This window comes from Malaya genurostris, chromosome 3 (assembly GCF_030247185.1).
Source record: "Malaya genurostris strain Urasoe2022 chromosome 3, Malgen_1.1, whole genome shotgun sequence".
Taxonomy (NCBI): Eukaryota; Metazoa; Arthropoda; class Insecta; order Diptera; family Culicidae; genus Malaya; species Malaya genurostris.
The window spans coordinates 181417932-181440617 of NC_080572.1; the positions used below are offsets into that span (position 1 = coordinate 181417932).

Below are 22686 nucleotides of genomic sequence, written 5' to 3' on the forward strand. Positions count from 1 at the left end.
TTTAGTTTTATTTATTCGAACAGTTCTACTGTCAAATTGTTTGAAACACAGATAAAACGCTGCTGGGACTGCCAGTTTATTTTGTTATAATTTCTAGATTTAAATTTTAAAACTGACATAAATTATGCATCTAGAACTCGAACACTCCCAAACATGCTCTTAGGCTCTTACTACTGTGCCTACTTCTCATCCTCCAACGCAATACAAAATCGAACCCGTTTGGTACAATATTTACTTGCTTCTGGTCTGCCGCCACTTAATTTCGGGTGAAAATTACCAACACAATAAAAAATAGTCTAGATGAACAACGTTGAGAAAAATAAATGGTTACCTTCCAACATCGCGAAAAAGTTAAATATATTATCAACGTAATCCAATAATTTATTGTGACGATTCATTTTAAAATATTATGATGAAATCAGGCATCCCTGTAAGCAGCTGATCGGTGTTGACAAACGAGGGGAAACCAACTAGTAAAAAAACTTTTACATAACACAAGGGGTGTACAGATAGTAAATAGTTCGCGCAGTACAACATAGGTGGAACTAGTGCATCACGAAAAATTATTTTTATAAGAATTTACTCATACTGTCATGTTTGTTAGTTTGTGGTTCTACCCTGAAGACGATGAAATAATCTTTCGTAGCGTTGACCCGTAACACTAAATTAATATTTGATAAAAAAATACCAGTTTCAAGTTTAGGACATACTCATTCACCATTTGCGCAGATGGACCAATTTCCATGGGGACGCATTATCTTGCGTGTGCAAAGTCTCCACCCCTTCGCCGAAATGTGGTCCATGTGTTGACGAGTTCCACAAAATGCAAAACGAAAACCATGACTTTGGTTGAAAATGTCTTAGTTGAACCTGGCATTCGAAAAATTCCTCTCTTCTTTCTAACTTATCAACATTCAGCTACTGCAATTCTTCTCTGTCTCATTAACATGTGTCACAGCATGCTCCACCACGTCATGCATTTTGGATTTGGGTGTGAGTTGTGTACAGTTTGCCGGCTTCGACCGGCAAGGGATGGCTCGGAATAATCAACCGGTAGCACCTGCTAGGTAATTCACTTCACTTGGGACCCCGGTGGTCGTATTTGTGTTCAACGTTGTGCCGAACTCATATGGCGAGTGGTTCCACGATGGTTACATTTGTGTGAGTACCAAACAAATTTCACTATAAATTGATTTCTTTGGCGAAATTTCCGCACATAATAATGTTGGCCACCAGACTAAGCGGCAGATACAGGAATTTTGGAATTTTTGTGCTGTGATCATACTTTGGTACTTAATACTGGCTGGATCCAGTAGAGTGGCTATTTGTACACACACCAAATAGTGTTAAGGATCAGAAGTGCCGGCGAAGTGTAATTTAAATCTACACCAACAAGAACAGACGGAAGTGGAGAAATTATGTGCCGCATAACATCATTAATAGTGGTTGCACTCGTGCTTGGATCGTGTCAAGCAAGAACAGTTCCAATTCGTGTAAGTGATGAGAACAGCTTTGATACAGGACACTAGTGATTGATTTGCCAATTTCGGATTATAATCGACGATATTGCCTTCTTATGTGATTTTGCATTAGGAACTATCGAATACTTCACCATACACGTCTTATGTACGTTTTGGAAATTGTAAAATCGCTTTCATTTTCGAGCTTACTTTTACATCAATATAATGTTCGTTATTTGCGTTGGACGCCCTTCATCAAAGCCGTTCCCGGGACAATATTCTCAGCTTTCTTCTCTTTCTTATAATTTCCATTTCATCCTTCGCCGATTTTGCGATTCGTCGTGATTCAATTGGCTTCTGACATAGAATTCCTTGAATCAACCGCATACCGCTCGTACACATTCTTTGCAGCTTTTTTCGCACAATGCATATAGAGAAATATTTTATATATTTGGGGTTGTTTGATTCAGTGTGCTGATCATATGTGCATAAAATATTTGTAGTGTTCTAGTAACCTTTTTTGCCACTGTGATGTCCCTCGTGAATCGCAAGAGTGATCCATATTGATATGTTATATATTTGGTTTTTGTATTGTTGAGAAGAACAGAAGAAATCAACTCGAGCGAATATGTTGGAGCCATGGTCGTGATGCTTTTGCCTGCTGGCGCTCTGTCGTTTAAAATATGTTTTTCGCTTCGTGTGAAACCGTTTCGTAGTGATTTCGGCTTTCGATCGCTAAAATAAAATATATTCATACTTACTGTTGAACAAAAGCTCGTTTTCGAGCTAAACCACGAAAAGTTTGTCATGACAATCTTTGAAAACCGATGGCTTGACCATTGAGCTTGCCTAGGCTGCTTCGAAGCACTCGTGTCTGCCAAACATGTTTCCGAAGTTCACTCGTGTTCATGATTTTGGTCTGGAATCTGGTCTCTGTTGTCTTTGTAGCACCCAAGATTCTGTTTAAGTTAAAGAACAATTATTGCCGGTTTCAATAGGAGAGAAAACGTATTATTGTTGAGTTCGGCATAGCAATCTGTGTAAAAAGTATGGTGGTTCAAATAAGGGAATGCAGGGCAAAGGGAAAGTGGGCAAAGCGATGAGTTCTCGGTGACTCCCGTATGTCACTACGCCATCTACCATGGGCAGATTTTTCACTGAATAAATGTAGCGTAGAATCGAGCTGTTATATGATGCATATTTAATTTGCAAATAATGCATATTTAATTGTAAAAATGACATTCGTGGCAAAGTGGGAAGGGGCAACGTGAAGAGATTCAAAGCATCTATTTTCTGAGACAAGTTCTCTAACTTACCTAACCTTGTAACCGAGCCTTCTAACTTAACCTAAACCGGGCCGAAGCAGGCCATCACTGAACAATCCCGTTGTTTGCCAAAAGATGTGAGGGTCCACCACCATCGCTAATTCGGACTTAAACTTTGACTCGCTCGTGAAATAAGACGGGGAGAAATGAACATTTTCGTTTACAGTATGTATAGTATTGACAGATTATTATTATCTTTTATTATTAGTTTATCGATCAAAGGAAATGTACAATTTTTTTATGAATAAATTTTATTCGATAATATAAAGATAATTCGTTGGCCATTAGGGCACAGACTAACAGACAGGACACTCAAATTAGATTCTTCAATCATTTTAACGGTCATTTCGAATATTCCTTTATTTGGGACAGTACTCACATGTGTCACGATGGCGCCACGTTACCCTATCAAAAACATCCTGTCTATCATCTAGACTGTGTTTATTTTTTTCATTTACCAACAGAGTTGCCATTCATACAGAATTACCTGTAATGTATTGATTTGTATACGTCCATGCGAATTTCATGCAGGATACAGATTTAATACATATTGCCAAAACTATATACATAATTGTGCCTACTTCTCATCATCCAACGCAATACAAAATCGAACCCGTTTTGTTACAATATTTACTTGCTTCTGGTCTTCCGCCACTTAATTTCGGGTGAAAACTACCAACACAATAAAAAATAGTCTAGATGAACAACGTTGAGTCAAATAAATGGTTACCTTCCAACATCGCGAAAAAAGTTAAATATATTATCAACGTAATCAAATAATTTATTGTGACGATTCATTTTCAAATATTCTGATGAAATCAGGCATCCCTGCAAGCAGCTGATCGGTGTTGACAAACGAGGGGAAACCAACTAGTAAAAAAACTTTTACATAACACAAGGGGTGTACAGATAGTAAATAGTTCGCGCAGTACAATATAGGTGGAACTAGTGCATCACGAAAAATTATTTTTATAAGAATTTACTCATACTGTCATGTCTGTTAGTCTGTGATTAGGGTTCCCGCTTTGCCTCGAACTCCCCTAATAAAACTTAGATGGCGCTGTCGAAATAATGGCGTTTTCGTTTTTAATTTGCACTACACCGGTGCAGTGCTACACTGAGGCATGAATAAACGAACAAAAATATAAACAGTAACCATTGACTACAATTAACGATTCCATTGCACAGAGCTACACCAAACCATAAATCAAATAAACATAGATTTCCCAGTGTAATAGTAATGTAATTGAGCAACCCGTGACAGCAAAAGCACCGTCTGGTGGAGAATGGGTGCATAAATGCTCCTAAAATGCATGCATAAAGTTGTCTGCGCATTTAACACAACCACAGTAGCTAATGGAAAAGTACACCCGTTTCTCAATAGAGGTGCTGTTAGTGTCACCGTACAGTGGGAAATGTATGTTTATTTGATTTATGACCAAACTTTCGATGAGTGCTACACCGGTGGTATCGGTGCATAAAAAGTGTAGCACTGGTGTAGTGCATTTGGTAAAAACGAACGGTTTAGGTGCAGTTTTCGCTATACCGGTGTAGTGCAATTTAAAAACGAAAACAACATAAGTTTTTGCACTGGTGTAGTGCATTTGGTAAAAACGAACGGTTTAGGTGCAGTTTTCGCTATACCGGTGTAGTGCAATTTAAAAACGAAAACGACATAAGTTTTAGCAGTCGAGAGTATGTTTTTGCAAAACTATTAACTGTCGGTCACCGAGCCTATACATTTTTTCGTTTGGGGACCGTTCATAAACCACGTAATTTAGAATTACTAGAACTAGTTTTTACTGTTCTAGTAAATCTACAATCTTTTGTTTTTGCTAATATTTGTTTATCTAGATACCATCTATTCATTCTCAATGCTAGGGCCAGTATTACACTTGCCTCCCATAGACGTGAAAATATTCATGCAATATGCAATATGTGTTAGGTCATCAATGTTTACTATTCACGCAACATCCAAAACAGATGACAGTGCGTGTCGGCAGTGAAAAGTTTCCATTTCATTATTACAACAAACGACAGGTGCAGGTTTGGACTAGACCCAATAGAAAACTATTTTATGACATTTTAACACTCTGATTTTGGTGCGCTTTATTTGAGCATTTTCTTTTTCTTTAAATTAATTCCAGAGCAAACAAGCAGTGAAAGCATACTCGTACGTGCTGCCAGCCGGTGCCGAGGAAATACGTGATGACATTAACCATTCATTTGTGTGTGCGAATCGAACCGACGGATTCTACGTTGACATTGATAATGACTGTCAGGTTAGTTATGAGTATTGCAGGTACATGTCGATTAATTCTTTTCCGAAATGGTCCGAAGGCGACAATGAAATATATTTATGAATTCTTTTGGGATATTCTTAAATCATGTTTGTCTAGAATAAAAAGGGTTTATATTTTTTGGAATTTAAAAAGGTAGGCGCGATTCCCGTACGATTATTTTCCCTTTTCTGGCTTCTCTTGAAATTCTCAAGTCCAATAAATAATCGAAATTTTGATCTCTGTCAACAATCTTATGTCATTATCATTTGATGCCGAACCCAACTCAGTTTTCGCTTTAACTTCTATCAAGCCGTTGGATTAATGTCAGTTTTGGACTTAGGTTTAACACCATTGAACCAAAATACAGTTCAATTTTAAATCTAATTCTTGAGCAAAGACTACTGAGCATCGATATATTTATTACTTTTAGAACCAGTGATGTCAGGTCTGCCGAAATCTTTGTAAAAACATTCAGAAAAAGTGGAACATCTCTAAAAAACTCTTAACTCCACTTTAACGAATATTTGAGTAAAATCTTATTTAAATATGAACCAAAAAATGCTCAAATTTAAAGTAATATATAATTTTAATAAATTCGAAATTATATGGTATTTACGCAGTCTGTGAGTAAATCCGCACCAAAATTGCTACTGATAATTTGAATTACATGCAATTGAACCATGAATTTATCAAATTTCACTCAATTTTTTAGTTGAGCAAAACGTAGTTCTATGCAGATACTGACTTCTGTTAAGCTGAATGTCAAATTCAATGGAAAAGGGTTTCTGATACAGAAACATTACTTCTCCGGTTTATTTTCGTCTAGTAGTTTTGCATCATTGAGCACCGCGTTTTTTAATTAAAACTCGTTTTTGAAGAAACAGTCGTAGGTTACAACTATTCGTGAGTTTCAAAAACATGTGCTCGGTTTCGCCCTCCCTTGGTTAGTTCCAGTGTAGCCAGAAAACAAAATGTGTCAGGTCCTTTTCGCAATCCTGTATTTATTATCTATTGTTTCAATTAATCATGTTTTCATTACGATAACGCCCACCAGAAACTTCGATGAATGTTTAAACAAGTGGAACGCTGACTGTTAGAAATTAATTCTGAAACTAATATGTTAGTCTGTTCATCGTTATCATCAACTCGACCGTCCCACGACGAAAGGGCCTAACTGCAAATGACAGTTTCTCTTTGTTTACATTTTCTTTCGCGATTTGCCGAACTGATTTTATATTTGATGCTTTACTCTTCGCAAAACTTTCAAGGTAAAACTACAAGCTTTTGATTTATGTTAGAAACTTTAGAGAATTTGCAATAATGGCTCCGTAATAATCAAAAGAGAAAGTAAACAAAGAGAGGCTCTCATTTGCAGTTAGGCCCTTTTGTCGTGGGACGGTCGAACTATCATTGATTCATAGCTTGTGCTTCCACAGTGGCGTACCGAGGAAATTTGGAACCCGGGGCAAAATAAGAAATTTACGCCTCCATAGTTTATTGAGTGTTTATTGAGTAAAAGAAGCCGAACTACATCTCCGGAAAGATGACTTGGGCGAGCAAAAAAAAAGATCCCATGGATTGGTTTACCGCCCCCTAAAAACGTTGCGCCCGGGACGAGTGCCCCTTCGCCCCCTAGATACGTCACTGTGCTTCCACGAATAATGGATGAACATTTTCGTGCCGTTTCAAACTTTTGAATCTCTGATATGAATAACCATATTCGTAGCACAATCAGCTGCTCGTCTGATATTCAATTTGTTTCAGAAAATTACCATTCATCTTTTCGACGATTCTTTGGAATAGTTATCCAAAAATGATTCGTTACGTAATAACTTTGAATTGAGAATAAAAGATACTCATTATTATTAAAGGTACACGCTTAAAAATAGTTACTCAAAAATGAGTAAGATCTCACTCATCTACAGAAAAAGTGGAACAACTCTAATTTAGAGTAACTCCGAAGTTACTCAAATTTGAGTTCTTCCACTGGAAACGATATTTGGGTAAAATCTACTCATTTACTGAGTAATACTTTATTCGTACATGTACAAAAATAGAGTAACTATCACTCAAATTTTGTGTGAAATTTTATTTCACGTATACCAAATTTGCAAAAAAATTGTTCCTTTTCTGAGTGTATTGTATTAAAATGTTAAATAATTGAACTCAATACTATATCAGTGGTGGTCGCTTGGAGTAGTGTGTTATGCTCAGGCACCAATCATACACTTATTCCTCATAAATGACATTTGAGCATATTCGTTTCCATTCTAAAGCACAACACGAAGCTGATCATTCCGGTTTTTGCAGACACAACACCGTTTGTGTTGATCGACTCACCCTCGAAATACGCGTCTCACTAACAAAAAATACAACCTGTTGCTACAAATGGTTATTACAACTTTTAGACTTATCGCGAATGCGAATAGTAACTATAAAACGAGATTTCGCGTTAAACTCAAATTTAGAGTAGGAGTTACTCAATATCATTGATGATAACTACTCAATTTTTGACGTTTCCATGTATCATTTGAAAATGAGTAACTAGTACTCAAACTTTGAATAACTTTTTCTAAGCGTGTAACTACTCAATTTTTGACGTTTTTATATATCGTTAGGAATTGAGTATGAGGTACTCAGCGTTTGAGTAGTTGTTTTTAAATGTGCTGTAGTTCGTCGACCGGTATCGACAAGTTGGCTAATACGTCGATCATTTCTTCCGATGCGTTAGATGGGACTTCGTGGTGAGAACCTTCCACCAACATCAACAACAACAAAGGTATAATGCTTCAAATGCTCAGGCACATATCGATGGTGGACGCATCCTTCTGTCCGTGTGGATCCGCGGGATCACGAAAACCCTGCGATAATTTTGTAGACGAGAAAGATAGAAACAGAGAGAAGTATTGATGTATAAAATGAATTTAACAGGGGGAAGGGGAGCGAAAGAAGCTAGAGTCAGCAAAAAAAGATCTTATAAGTTGACAGTAGAGATGGCAAAGATACGGGGAGGATGGGGGTTTAGAATTTAGTGTCAGAACTTAGTTTTAATATACAGGTTGAAAAATTAAAACTAAAGGTACGATTACATTAGCCAGTTTATCTGCACAAACTTGTGCAGTTTGACTGTATCATAGTGTAATCGGTTCGCAGTTGTCTGCAAGCAGTCAAAATCGGCTTGACTGTCCATCTGTATGCAGTCAAAGTGTGCACATTATCTGTGACAATGTAATCACAGTGTGATCATAGTCGACAGACAAACAGTTGATGACTGTACAGACAAATTTGACTGTTTCTGAAACTGTTGTGCAGAAGTTGTCTGCCACAGATTCTATGACAACCAAAAACTTGTTTATTTCATCCAAACACAAAGCAAAAAGTTCCAGCACCAGTGTGAGAAGTGAGTACACGTGATTTTCCTCAATATTTTTTTTTGCTTCTTGAAAAAAAAATAATAATTAGCACAACCAACAACCATTCAGTAAAAACCATTCAAGCGAAGAGGTTGTGTTTCGATTGTACTGGCTCGTGAGTTAACGGCTGCTACCGAGACAATTCTAAGCTTCAGGTAGTTAAACTGCCCATAGCAAACGCAATATTCGGGGCGTTTCCCGACTGGAAAGCTAGCAACGAAGGCCATCCCGTTCATACGCACAGAGGTGTAGAAACACAGAGGTGCGAGAGCATAGAAGTGACGAGTCACAGAGGTGCCATCGCATAAAGGTGCGAAGACGAAGGGGTGCAAAGGCACAGAGGTGCTAAAGCAACCCAGTGCTGATCTACCAGGTACCAGAATTTGTACGCTGCGTAGGATCAAAAGAGACGGCATATATCGCGAGGTGCTACACTGCAAGCATCGCATTTGATCGCCACCAAGAGCAAAAGCACTGTACCTGGGGTCAGGTACAGCAAGTGCAGTGGTGTTCACAACGACGGCAGAGCAACTGAGATAGCAGTAAACGACAGAAGACTGCCAATTGGAAACAGCAAAAGACTGCCAATTGGAAATCGTTGGAAGAGCTTCACGTCGTTCTTCACGATAAAGGAACAGAGACATCAGCTACAAGGTAGATTTAATTTAATTTATTTTTTATTTCTTATATCTGAAATTTTACTAAACATAAGTTTTTATTTTGGTATTATTAATTTACAAAAAAAATTTAATGTAATGGATGATCTCATGGAAGATCATCCGAATCCGATTCCGGATACTAGTAAAAGTTTAAATACTCCGAGGGCTAAACATTATCCACAGGGTACCACTGGGCCATGGATAGTCTATCTTCGAAAAAAAGAAAAGATTTTAAACTTGATGCAAATTACAAAGGATTTGACATCACATTTCTCTGAAGTTAAAGAAATCTGTAAGGTTAATAGAGATAAAATTCGAGTTGTAGTTAACGACTTGAAACAGGCAAACGATATTGTAACCTGTAAATTATTTGCTATTGAATATCGAGTTTACATTCCATCGAAGGAGGTAGAAATTGACGGTGTTGTGACTGAAGCAAGTCTGACAGCAGATGATTTACTTAAAAATGGAGTTGGCCGTTTTAAAAACTCCATGCTTGAGGGAGTTAAGATACTCGAGTGCAAACAATTGTACTCAGCATCTATTGTCGATGGAAAAAAGTCTTATCGTCCCTCAGATTCGTTTCGCGTAACATTTGCCGGATCTGCATTGCCTAGCCATGTCTATATCGATAAAATTCGTCTTCCTGTTCGGCTTTTCGTACCGCATGTTATGAATTGCACGAACTGTAAAAAATTCGGACATACAGCTACTTACTGTAGTAATAAGTCCAAATGTATCAAATGTCAAGGGCCTCATAAGGATAATCTTTGCGATAAAGATGTTGAAAAATGTGTTTATTGTGGGGAAAGCCCTCATGATGATCTTTCAGTGTGCGCTGCATTTAAGCTGCGTAAAGACAAAATGAAGCTTTCTTTAAAAGCACGGTCTAAGCGCACATATGCAGAAATGCTCAAAACGGTCATACATGTCTCCCCTTTGGAAACCGAAAACGGTTTTTCAAATCTTGCGGAGCCAGAGGAATCTGACTCTGACGGAAATAGTGAAGATACCTCGTTTGTCACTCCTCAAGGGTCTGTTAAGAGGAGATTAACAAACCACAAAATACCAAAAAAGACACCTAAAATTATACCTTCAAAAAAAGATCCCCGTGTTAAAGCTAAAAAGCCAAATTTAAAACCAAAAACTGTGCCTCCTGGTTTGTCAAATTCACAAACCAATCCAGGAACTAGCTCAAGAAAAGACAATAATCCAGTGGGCTCCATTTCACATTCACCAACAGGATTACTGAAATTTTCGGAAATTGTAGAATGGATTTTCGCTGCATTCAATATTTCTGAACCTCTAAAGACCATCATAACAGCATTCCTTCCAATAGCTAGAACTTTTTTGAAACAGTTATCAGCTCAATGGCCAGCTCTTTCAGGTTTTGTATCATTTGATGGATAATTTATCATCCGCCGCAAATGATTCAATCACTGTCCTGCAGTGGAATTGTCGAAGCATCATGCCAAAACTTGATTCATTTAAAGTTTTGTTGCATAGTCAAAAATGTGATGTATTTGCTTTGTGCGAAACATGGCTTACATCAAACATAGCCTTAAATTTTAATGACTTTAACATTATACGTCTCGACAGAGACTCCCCGTATGGTGGAGTGCTTTTAGGAATTAAGAAATGTTATTCCTTTTATAGATTAAACATTCCTTCGACTTCTAGTATAGAAGTTGTTGCTTGTCAAATAAACATTAAAGGAAAGGACATTTGCATTGCTTCGGTATATATTCCTCCAAGAGCTCAAGTTGGACAACGACAGCTTAATGAAATTGTCGAAGCCCTTCCTGCTCCACGTTTGATTTTAGGAGATTTCAATTCGCACGGAATGATGTGGGGTTCCGTTTACAATGATAGCAGATCATCTCTAATATATAATATTTGCGACAATTTTAGCATGACGGTACTAAATATGGGTAGCATGACACGGATCCCAAGACCTCCTGCACGTCCAAGTGCATTAGATTTATCTCTTTGTTCGACTTCAATTCGACTAGATTGCACCTGGAAAGTATTTCCTGATTTACATGGTAGCGATCATTTACCAATCATCATCTCAATTAGCAGTAACAAAGGCATTGCTAATTCAGTTAATATTCCATATGATTTGACAAAAAATATTGACTGGATTAAATACCAAAGTAATATTTCAAGTGTCTTAACTTCAATGGAAGAGCTTCCCCCACTTGAAGAATATGACTTCCTCGTTTGTTCGATTCTGGAGGCCGCAGAACAAGCCCAAACCAAACGATTTCTTGGTCCATCGTCTAACAGAAGACCTCCAAATCCTTGGTGGGACAAAGAGTGCTCAGATGCTAAACACGCGAAACAAAATGCTTTCAAGACGTTTTTAAAACGAGGAGGAGGAACTCCTCAGAATTTTGAAAAATTCTTGGTTTTAGAAACCAAGTACAAGAACATACTTCGGGTTAAGAAATGCAGCTATTGGAGACATTTTGTGGAAGGTTTGTCAAGAGAAACCTCAATGAGCACTCTTTGGAATACGGCCAGACGAATGAGGAATCGTAACGTAGGAAATGAGAGTGAGGAGTACTCGAATCGATGGATATTTGATTTTGCGAGGAAAGTTTGTCCAGATTCCGTTCCTACGCATAGCATTGTTAGGGAGTCTTCTTCAAATGATGATTCCATTGATAGCCCCTTTTCAATGATGGAATTTTCCATAGCACTCATGTCTTGTAACAATAACGCTCCTGGATTAGACAGAATTAAATTCAACTTGGTGAAGAATCTGCCCGACCTCGCAAAAAGACGTTTGTTGGAATTGTTCAACAAGTTTCTTGAGCAAAATATTGTTCCACCTGACTGGAGACAAGTGAAAGTTATCGCCATTCAAAAGCCGGGGAAACCAGCTTCCAATCACAACTCATATAGACCCATTGCGATGTTGTCCTGCATCAGAAAATTGTTCGAAAAAATTATTCTACGACGTCTCGACACTTGGGTCGAGACGAACGGTTTGTTGTCAGATACTCAGTTTGGCTTCCGTAGAAATAAAGGGACGAATGATTGCCTTGCATTACTTTCGTCTGACATCCAAATTGCCTTCGCTCAAAAGCAACAAATGGCATCTGTATTTTTAGACATTAAAGGAGCATTTGATTCAGTTTCCATTGATGTTCTTTCAGACAAGCTCCACCAACATGGACTCCCAGCGGTTATAAATAATTATTTGCACAACCTTTTGTCAGAGAAACGCATGCATTTTTCACATGGCGATTTGGCAACAATCAGAATTAGCTACATGGGTCTCCCGCAAGGCTCATGCCTCAGTCCGCTCCTCTATAATTTTTACGTGAATGACATTGACAGCTGTCTAGTAACCCCATGTACACTAAGACAATTGGCAGATGATGGCGTGGTTTCAGTTACTGGATCCAAAGCTATTGATCTGCATAAACCATTGCAAGATACCTTAGATAAATTGTCCGTTTGGGCTGTTCATCTTGGTATCGAATTCTCTGCGGAGAAAACAGAGCTGGTCGTCTTTTCAAAAAAGCATGATCCCGCGCAACTTCAGCTTCATATGATGGGAAGAATAATCGAACAGGTTTTGACTTTCAAATACCTCGGGGTGTGGTTTGATTCCAAATGCACGTGGGGAGGACACATTAGGTATCTGATAACGAAATGCCAACAAAGAGTAAATTTTCTTCGAACAATAACAGGGTCTTGGTGGGGTGCTCATCCGCAAGATCTAATAAAATTGTATCAGACAACGATACTTTCAGTGATGGAATATGGATGCGTTTGTTTTCGTTCCGCTGCAAATTCCCATATTATCAAACTTGAGCGAATTCAGTACCGTTGTTTGCGAATTGCTTTAGGCTGCATGCATTCGACACATACAATGAGTCTTGAAGTTCTGGCGGGAGTTCTTCCATTAAAAGATCGATTTTGGGAGCTTTCATCACGCCTGCTAATAAGATGTGATGTGCTGAATCCCATGGTAATTAATAATTTCGAACGACTAGTCGAGCTTCGATCTCAAACAAAATTCATGACAGTATATTTTAACCATATGTCACAGGAAATCAACCCTTCAAGATATATTCCTATCCGTGTCAGCCTCCTAAATGTACCTGACTCAACTTTATTTTTCGACACATCCATGCAGCGCGAAGTGCGTGGAATCCCGGACCACCTACGCTCTATGGAAATCCCAAAAATATTTTCAAGTAAGTTCAGACATATTAACTCTGAGAAAATGTTTTACACGGACGGATCGCGAATGGAAGAAGCGACAGGGTTTGGTATGTTCAACAATAATGTTTCGGCCTCATTCAAGCTTCAAGAACCTGCATCTGTTTATATAGCAGAGTTAGCAGCAGTTCATTATAGCTTGAATGTAATCGTCACATTATCTCCAAACCATTATTTCCTCTTCACAGATAGTCTGAGTGCAATTGAAGCCATTCGCTCAAACGCTGCTGGCAAAAATGAACCGTTTTTCTTGGGTAAAATAAAACAGTGTCTGAACGACATATTGAATAATAATTATCTAATCACAATAGTTTGGGTTCCGGCTCATTGCTCCATTCCAGGCAATGAAAGAGCCGATATTTTAGCCAAACGTGGTGCTATTGAGGGTGAAATTTATGAGAGACCGATTGCTTTCAACGAATTCTATAGCGCGTCTCGCCAAAGAACACTTGCCAGCTGGCAAGCTTCTTGGGATAAAGATGATCTGGGTCGGTGGATGCACTCAATTATTCCTAAAATATCGACAAAGGCATGGTTCAGGGGACTGGATGTGAGTAGAGATTTCATTCGTGTGATGTCCAGACTCATGTCCAATCACTACACGTTAGATGCACATCTCCTTCGAATTGGACTTTCCGAGACTAATCATTGTGCTTGCGGCGAAGGTTACCGCGATATTGACCATGTTGTTTGGACATGCGTGGAGTTTCGTGATGTCAGATCTCAACTAATAAATTCCTTGCGTACCCAAGGTAGACTATCCAATGTCCCAGTTCGCGACATTCTTGCTTGTCGTGACCTTCCATACATGAAACTTCTTTATCATTTCATTAAATCCATTGGAGTTCCAATTTAAATTTTATTTTATGTTAAACTGTTTTCTCTTCCATGAGTTCAACCAATAGCCAACTATAGGATATTGAATATAAGTGGTGAACTGATACAAACAATCCTGAAATAGTTATAAGATCATGTACAAAATAAATGTATTTTATTTAATGTAATTAAAATAGCAACTCGCTTGATAAAAACAGTGTTTAGATTAACTAATGAGTACCAACATACTAATATGATATTCGAAATGTATTAGGTTTAAACTACTATGTATTGTGGATGCCACGGCGAAGAAAAACTTATGTATATTGCCTATGAAATAAACGTATTTATGAAAAAAAAAAAAAAAACAACCAACAACCAACAAAATGAAACAGTTTTGCTATTGGAGGTACTTCTGCAACCGGTGTAAATGAAGTCGGTTCGAATGACCATCTGTTAACATGACTTACAAACTGTATTGATTTTAGTCAATTTTATAAGATTTTATATGATTCGGCCATCGTACTTTAAACGACGGTTTAAGTTTTAAATACTTATAATTTTAGAAATGGCAAAACTGAAATTTTAAACACTTGCATCCGCGCAAAGTTCAGAAGCTCGGGAGTTTTGGCCTTTTATTTGAACCTAAATTTGTGAATATCGGTCAATCGACCTCTACGAAATGTGAGTGAGTTCCATTTTTGAGTATATGATCACTATTTCAGGAACAAAAAGCCGGGAATAGCCAAAGGCTCTTCGCATATGATGCTGTGGCTCTTTAGTTTTATACACAAATATTGTTTATTTTACAAAAAAGTACTTAAAATCGATCGAAATCGATTAACGAGTATTGGACCCCAATTCTATCGCTTAACCACGTGTACTAACTTCTCACCGAACCGCGTTGTCAATGTCGTCATTTCCGGTGGAAATAATGAAGCTTATCGCGAAATATGCTTATGCGAATTACTAATAGAAATTACTACTGAATTTTCCGAGCTCCTCCTTCACGATAAAGTGCAATGGATCTCCAGAAGCATAGTACTGGAACGTTTTGCTTTGTACTTGGATGAAATAATTATGAAACATTAAATAATGAATTAATGAAAAAAGTATTAACTACTCCAAATTAAAAAATTCTGAACGGTAACAGAAAATGTACTTATTTGAAATTTTTTTCTAGATTTTGTAAGTATTTACCGAATTTCCAATAGCTTATCGTTCGTTCATTAGTTCGATAATTGAATTGATTACAAAGCGTTTGGTAATAAAATTGTGGATCTGTCAAAATCTGAACTCTGCCCCAAAACGAATTCATACCGTTATACCATGTTTGAAAGAGCTTGGACTGGAGACAACCTTCCCAAAATCTTAACTCTTCAATTGTCATATTTACGGAGGTAGGATGATTCTATGGATTTTTATTGCATTTGATTTTTGAATCTACCACTCCATTTACAATTTATTGAAAATGTATCTGTTGCGTGAAAAATACTTAACAATTGCGAAACATATTTTTTCACGCTTTCGATCTTGGTGCCACTCTGGATTTTTAGTAATAGCAGATATACCAGTATGATGTGAGCGTTAAGACACAAACGTGTAGATAATGAACATATGATGTGAAAGAATCTCAATTGTTATTATGACATCTGCTAAACATATAAAATATACATCATAGTCATAGAACAGACAACATCGTATATTTTCATAATTTAAAAATGGTCGAATTTTGTATTAGAAGGAGATGATTTGGGGAAAGCATTAGAATTATGCTTGCATTTGAAGAACAATACTGCAGAGTCAAATCAAAATCAGTTTCAAAGTTCAGGAAGGATACAATCAAAGCACTTGACTGGGAGCTTCTCCCTCACCGTCGTATTCATTTATTTCCGAATACTATTTGTATCAAACGACACTAAATCAGTGAAAACCAAGATAAAGATAGGAAATAACAAACAGAACAACCAAAGATGAAATATCTTGAAATGAAATATGAATTTAAATGAAATGACTACCATTTGTTTTTATCGAATAGCCACGCATTGACTTTGCACCATTTCAATTCTTACGAAGAAGTCGAAAATGGGATGTCTGATTCTCAAGGTATCCACAAATTGCTAGAAAGATGGTCACTATTTCGACTTTTTTTTCTCATTCAAAATAAACGTTTCATTTTAACAAAAACCCGCTCACTTCATATTTGGGTAATAAATGATTTTTATATACATCGAAGAGCTTCGGTTTCACATTTTTAAAAACTGTGGAAAAGTTCAGTATTTGAAATTGTCTAAAATAATAACCTCCGGGCCTCGGAAAAATTTTCTAAAGTTTGAGTGATTTCTATACCTATTTTTGATATTTATAAAAAAGATAAAAAAAACCGGAGCACATTTATATTCCTTCTTTAATTTCTTCGAAACACAACACACCAAGTAGCAACGCAACGAACTTCCGTTTGTGAGATCAGATCGATATTTTATCATAATGCAATATTCCGTGAAAAGTTCTCTGCCCCACAAACTTTCTTCCAAAGTGATCACTTTGTGCAGAAAAACTGCAATAAACAGCCCAGTCCCTATATTTAAGTCTGTAACCAGTTTGATTTGTCTGATCAATGTAATCACAATACAGACATGCTCAAAAAGTCTGTCACAGTCAAACATAACAACTGTCAAAGTATTGACTGTCGGCAGTCAAACTTGACTGTTGCAGTCATTTAACTGTGAATAGTGTAATCACATTGCCAGACCAAATATAAACTGCCGAAAAATTACTTGTCTGTGGCAGATAAACTGTGACAGATAAACTGGCTAGTCTGATCGTAGCTTAAGACTTTGGAACTGAATCCTCTTCCTAGATTCTGAAAATAAATTTTTGGAACTAGTTTCTCGATTTTGGAACTGATATTAATACCTTAATTCAATTTCAGAATCCATATCCAGAATTCTGATTCTGAAACAAAATTCAAGATATGAATTGTAGATCTGGATTCTGACACTATAATTAAGATCTGAGTTCCGAATCAGAATTTTTGAACTGACTTCTGAACCAGAATTTATTTCCTGAATTCCTTGGATTCTGGAGCTAGATTAAGGATCTGAATTCAAATTTAGAACTTTTTTGAACCAATAAAATATATTCAAAGAGCTATGCAAAGTTTTCCTCAGCTGAGTATGTAAATCTATAAATAAAAACAACTACAACATTGTTTGTTGCAAAATTCACGTGTGTGTGAAAGTGTGAAAGAAGCATGTCAGTTATATTCGTATTCAAGTCCTCCAGTTATGTCTCTGACATTACCCACCCGCCTTGTTATTTTTCTATATACTTCAATAGCTAAACTAAGCGTTAATTTAAATATGCAGTCTCGATCATTTTTTGCCTTTCTCATATAGAAAGGCTATACAATACCATTCGACTCAGCTCGACGAACTGATCGAATGTCTGTGTGTGTGCATGTGAGTATGTGTGTGTGTATGTATGTACGTATGTATGTGTGTATGTGACAAATAATGACAAACCGGTTTTTACAAACTCAGATTCAAATGAAAGTTCTGACTCTTTAAAAAGTCCCCGAAAAGTTGCTCCACACCCGACTTTTGGTTCCGGTATTACAGTGCAATAAGTGACATTTTTTTCAATTTTATGAGGATTTTTTCAACAGTGATGGCGAAACGAGGTGCAAATTTTTATAAAATTTACTAGTAAATTCGTCTAGTTGGCAGACCTTGTTAGTTAGTGGATATATAAATTTACTTTGAGACTACTAGTACTCGATCTACGCTTCCGAACGCACTGGTAATAGTGAAGCAAAGCTTCAAAAGCGGAACTCACTTCGATTTCTCAGGAACGGTTAAACCGAATTTCACAAAACAAAGATTCAAAGAAAAACTCTCAGCTTCTTAAATGTGTGCAATTTCACCCAGAAATTATAGGGCGATCTTAAAACTTTCAAATTGTCATATAAAATGATGCAAAACCGGTACGCATCCGTACGTGCTGGTACGGAAGAAGAAAACGCCACCGCCTAGCGCACGGCGTGCTATAGCCACATTTAAATCTATATTTACTTGACATGACTGTTGAAAAACTGAAAAGGTGATGGATTCATACCAAAGAATGTTTTTGATTCTATTTAAGTTTGAAAATATATGTAATATGAGAAGGGCATCAACACTAGGTGGATTAAAAAAGTTTTTTTAGTACAAATTCGAATTTAATTTTACATCGTTGATGGTTCTCAATCAAATTTTCGATTCAACTGGTGTATATTTCATAGTGCTATAATTCTTTTTTTTTCGCATCGCCCTGTAATTCTCATTTAGCTTGGAGTTCCATTTCGGTGTCTGCATCCGATTAGTTTGATTTACTGACCAATATTAAGAAGTTAAATAATGCCTTCAAAACTTGTAATTTTAGAGCTGGAAATCAGATCCAGATAAAATTAAATAGCAGTCTGTGGGTTCATAAGAGTTTTCATTTGAATCTAAGCTCGTAAAATTCCATTCAGCCATCTACGAGAAAAGCGAGAGTACTTCTGTCGTTTCGCTCTGTAGTTTCGGATCCGATGGTCGGATCAGGATAAATCTGATAGCAGATCTACTATGGAACCATAAGACCAATCATTTGAATATCTGTTTAGTCATCCATACAGTGCATATATACGTTACTCAAGCAGACACTTTGCGATCTCGTCGAATAAAAAATTTGTTCTCACAGTGATTGCATAGCCTTTCTATATAAGAAAGGCAAAAATCCCAAGTAGCATGTTAAGTTGCTGTCCTGTATTTTTCTACTGATTGTGCAATTTATCAAGTAAGTTTATATTACTATTCTAGTAACTGTTGTGTTATGGAAAAAGCACAATTTTCTGTTTTGTTCAACATATCTTTAAGTTCTCCTCTATTACGAATATTTATTCACAATGATTATACAACTGATGCAAAACTCATACGTCGATCCCATCACAGAGGCAGTAATAAAATCAGCGATAAAACAATTGTGAAACTCGTGAAAACTACTATCTAATGTAAACAAGAAATGGAATGACGTTTACAAAAACATAAAAAACCTAATTTCTAATAAATAAGTTTCACATTTGATTTTCAAAACAACTGTACTTAACACAAACATGTATCTTGTAAAATAACCTGCACATGAAAAATGATAATGCTACATGTTGTAGAATTGATCTTTCGTGTTTTTGTAAATAAAAAATCGACAACGAACTGCTTTTTTATGGTGAAACATGTATTCGTACGCATGAAATTTTCAAGCGCCTTTGAATTAACGTGTTTTGATGATTGTACACCAACTTCTGTGAAAATAACAATCTATTATTTTTAAAGAGAATCATCGGAATGGTGTTTAAAATACGTATATTCAAACATACTTAAAATTTCCAGACGGTTTTGATCAAACTAATGTTTTATTGAACCTGAAAAATGTCGATATGAATTTTTCTTCAATCTTTTCCAATATGGCATCGATGGTAACAGTGAGTTGAATAGAAAATGGTTCACGCAACGTAATGATTTATATTATCTAAATAACGGGATACTTTAACATGTGAATATTTTAGAGAGAAATATTATACGTTTTGTTTTTATTTTGAACAAACTAGTTGAATTACGATACAGTATAAAAATTCATCTTAACGGGCCCGACATTTGTGATACGCACTGTAGGTGTTATTTTGGCAAGCCCATGTGTTGGAGTTGTACAAACAAGTTGCACAAACAGTATCATGAGAGTAACTTTGATGAACTTTACTTTTCGTTCACAAGTGATGTCAGATCTGCTCATTTTTTCAGCAAGATGAAAACCAAACACAATTGTTCTTATTGAGTTTTGTTTTTATTGCGTATGTAATGTTGTATTTCCACAACATTTATGATAATATTCTAATCTTTGTAAGTTTTGTTTTTATTTCAAAAAGATAAATCTTGCATAACGTTTTTGTAAGTTTTGGATTTCATATCATTGTTTTTCTAAAAACGAAGAAAATTACTCACACTGACCTACAATTTTATGAGGCAGCCAAAACTATGCAGATTTAACAGAAACTGTTTTTCCACAGTAAGGTTCTAATTCGGCTTATCAATTTTTATCTTGGGGAGAGTATAATTTTGTTAATTTTTCCTCCACAAGAGATTAATAATAATTTCGACATATTTTGTGTCCAATACAATTATGACAGCCATTTGGAATTTTTTTATAAGTTGCACACTTGGTGTAGTTACTTCCATTTTACATGACGATGCGAAATTTTTTGCAGAACTTCTACAACTGTTAGTGCAATATGGACAAGTTGGTGATCTGATGCATAGTTGATTTAGACGTACTGAAAGTAGTTCTACCATGATTTTTTCGGCAGTATTGTGAAACTTTACAATGACAATCAATTTTAATATGTTTAAAAATCTTTCTGAACATAGATAACATAAATAATAATTCTAAAACAATTGTAGAACATTTTTAAATTTCGATAAGTTACATTTGCTACTTGGGAAGTGATCATTTGAATTGGTTTATGTGTGGTTCAATTAAATTGGTCTAGGTAATAAATTTTTCAAACAAAATCAAGAAAATGTACTATGCGATTACCGTTCAAAAACACTTTTTACATCTATATATTAAATTGTACTGCATAAGATACATTTCTTATACCAATTAGTTTCTCGGACATAACAATTTTATTAATACTTTTAACACCGACTCTATCGTACTTTCACAGATTTTTCATCGATGCCAAGACCGGGCCCGCTTCAGTTTCATTTGTGCTGAGAAAACCGTCTTCAGCCAAATGTACCAAACCTGCGTGCACGATGGCCATCTAGGATTCCCGTGTGAGGATTCGGCTTCATTCTTTCCGGATTCCGAAGGAAATACTAACACAAAAAGCGAAAACACCGGTGATGCTGGAAAACTTTCTACTCAAACTAGTACGGTTGCTTCAATTCCTTCCCAGGAGCTGGTTGCTCCGGAGGAATCACAAAAACCGGACGCTACTGACGCGGCTGACGATGAACAACCAGCCGGTTCGGTATTAATGCCGGTTAGTGACAATTTCTTCAATGTCATCGATAATCATCAATTGAATGCCGACACTTTCGATCCGGTTGAGGAAAGTGAAAGTGAGAACACTGCTCAAGAAGTGATAGATCAAGCGGACGATTCTTCCACCGCGTCTGAAAATCAAGCTACTTTAGAAATTACAGATAGCACACAGGAAGTGGAAATCAGTGACGAGGATCGAGAGGCCGACAACCATGACAAAGAATCGAAACTAGAAGAAGAAAATACACAAAATCCTGCAACCAACGAGATTGTTCTGGATAACAACGATAAGCAAGTAGTCAGCGGTAGTGCCGATGAATCTTTGGATGATTCACAATCGTCATTGCAGAACAATATCCAAACCGTAGAAGAACCTGAACCCATAATTCATGACTTCCAAGAAGTAGAACTAGCTGCATCGAGCTTGAATACCAACGATGAAGTGGTGACTGATTTAATTAATACGAAACCGTTGGATACAACGGATGTCGCAATTATTGTGACAGAGCCGGAAATAAATTCAATTAATGATGGATTTGTACATCAGCCTCATTTGGATAATTCCGTTACCAAAATCGAACCTAATGACGACAGTGAAGAAGAAAGCGAACAGAAGGTTGGTGAACTGTTTAATGTAGAAAGTTCGATTGACGAACACAAAAACAACCCCGCGAATGAACCAGTTGCGGAAGTACTGAAACCGGAAGAAACTGAACAATCAACATCGGTAGTGGCAACTGCATCGCAAGCAGCGAACCATCAAACATCAAACGAAATTCATCCTTTGATAGCGGCCACACTTGCCGAGCGACTTGCAGCAGAGCCATCAAGAATCAATCTACCCGAATTCATCGTCTCAACGGTGGCAGATCTCCGGAAAGGTGTCCCTTCGCCAGCACTGCGTCGAAGGAAGACGTTCCTTTTCAAAGCCGATGCAATTTCCACGTGATGAACGGTGACAACGGCGGGGAGGTTCTCTTTCGCTGGCCGCAATCTTGTGAACCAACCACCACCGTAGGTCGTCTCCCCGAGAGGCATTGATAGTGTATTAGATTTAAGTAAACTAATTTATTAGCGCTCGAGAAAATAAAGTCTGGTATCAAATCAATCAAAGTCGAATCTTCTGTGATGCCTACCGAGGTCAGGTTTACTATTTCGGATGCAATGATTTGATTTATTTGATATGACGGGGCAGTCACCATGAAATCAGTTATACTTTTTTTATCAGTGTCCAACAAAAAGTCTATAGCTGTGAATTGACCTTTGCAACAAAAAGTGAAAACAATAAAAATTTGCAAAAAATTACCCAAAGATTGAACTATCTTGAATTGTTTGAAGGTTTCCGTCATACTCGAGTAGAAACTCGAACAACTAATTATTTGGGCTCCAAAACCTATAATAAAAATTGACAACAACTTAGGTAATTTTTT

At 36.9% G+C, this 22686-nt stretch overlaps 1 protein-coding gene across 1 annotated transcript; it reads left to right on the plus strand.

Annotated features, from left to right (window-relative positions):
• The first annotated feature begins 1206 nt into the window (after nucleotides 1–1206).
• Nucleotides 1207–22465, plus strand: LOC131436938 (uncharacterized). The gene is made up of 3 exons (XM_058605939.1): nucleotides 1207–1493; nucleotides 4933–5067; nucleotides 20934–22465. Exons 1-3 carry the CDS (start codon nucleotides 1419–1421, stop codon nucleotides 22203–22205), a joined length of 1482 nt encoding a protein of 493 aa, XP_058461922.1. The 5' UTR covers nucleotides 1207–1418; the 3' UTR covers nucleotides 22206–22465.
• Nucleotides 22466–22686: the final 221 nt, after the last annotated feature.

Coding starts and splice junctions, on each gene's coding strand:
- LOC131436938 (XM_058605939.1), top strand. CDS start 1,419: ATGTGCCGCATAACATCATTAATAGTGGTTGCACTCGTGCTTGGATCG. Junction 1,494..4,932: donor CAAGAACAGTTCCAATTCGT/GTAAGTGATGAG, acceptor AATTAATTCCAG/AGCAAACAAGCAGTGAAAGC. Junction 5,068..20,933: donor ACATTGATAATGACTGTCAG/GTTAGTTATGAG, acceptor GTACTTTCACAG/ATTTTTCATCGATGCCAAGA.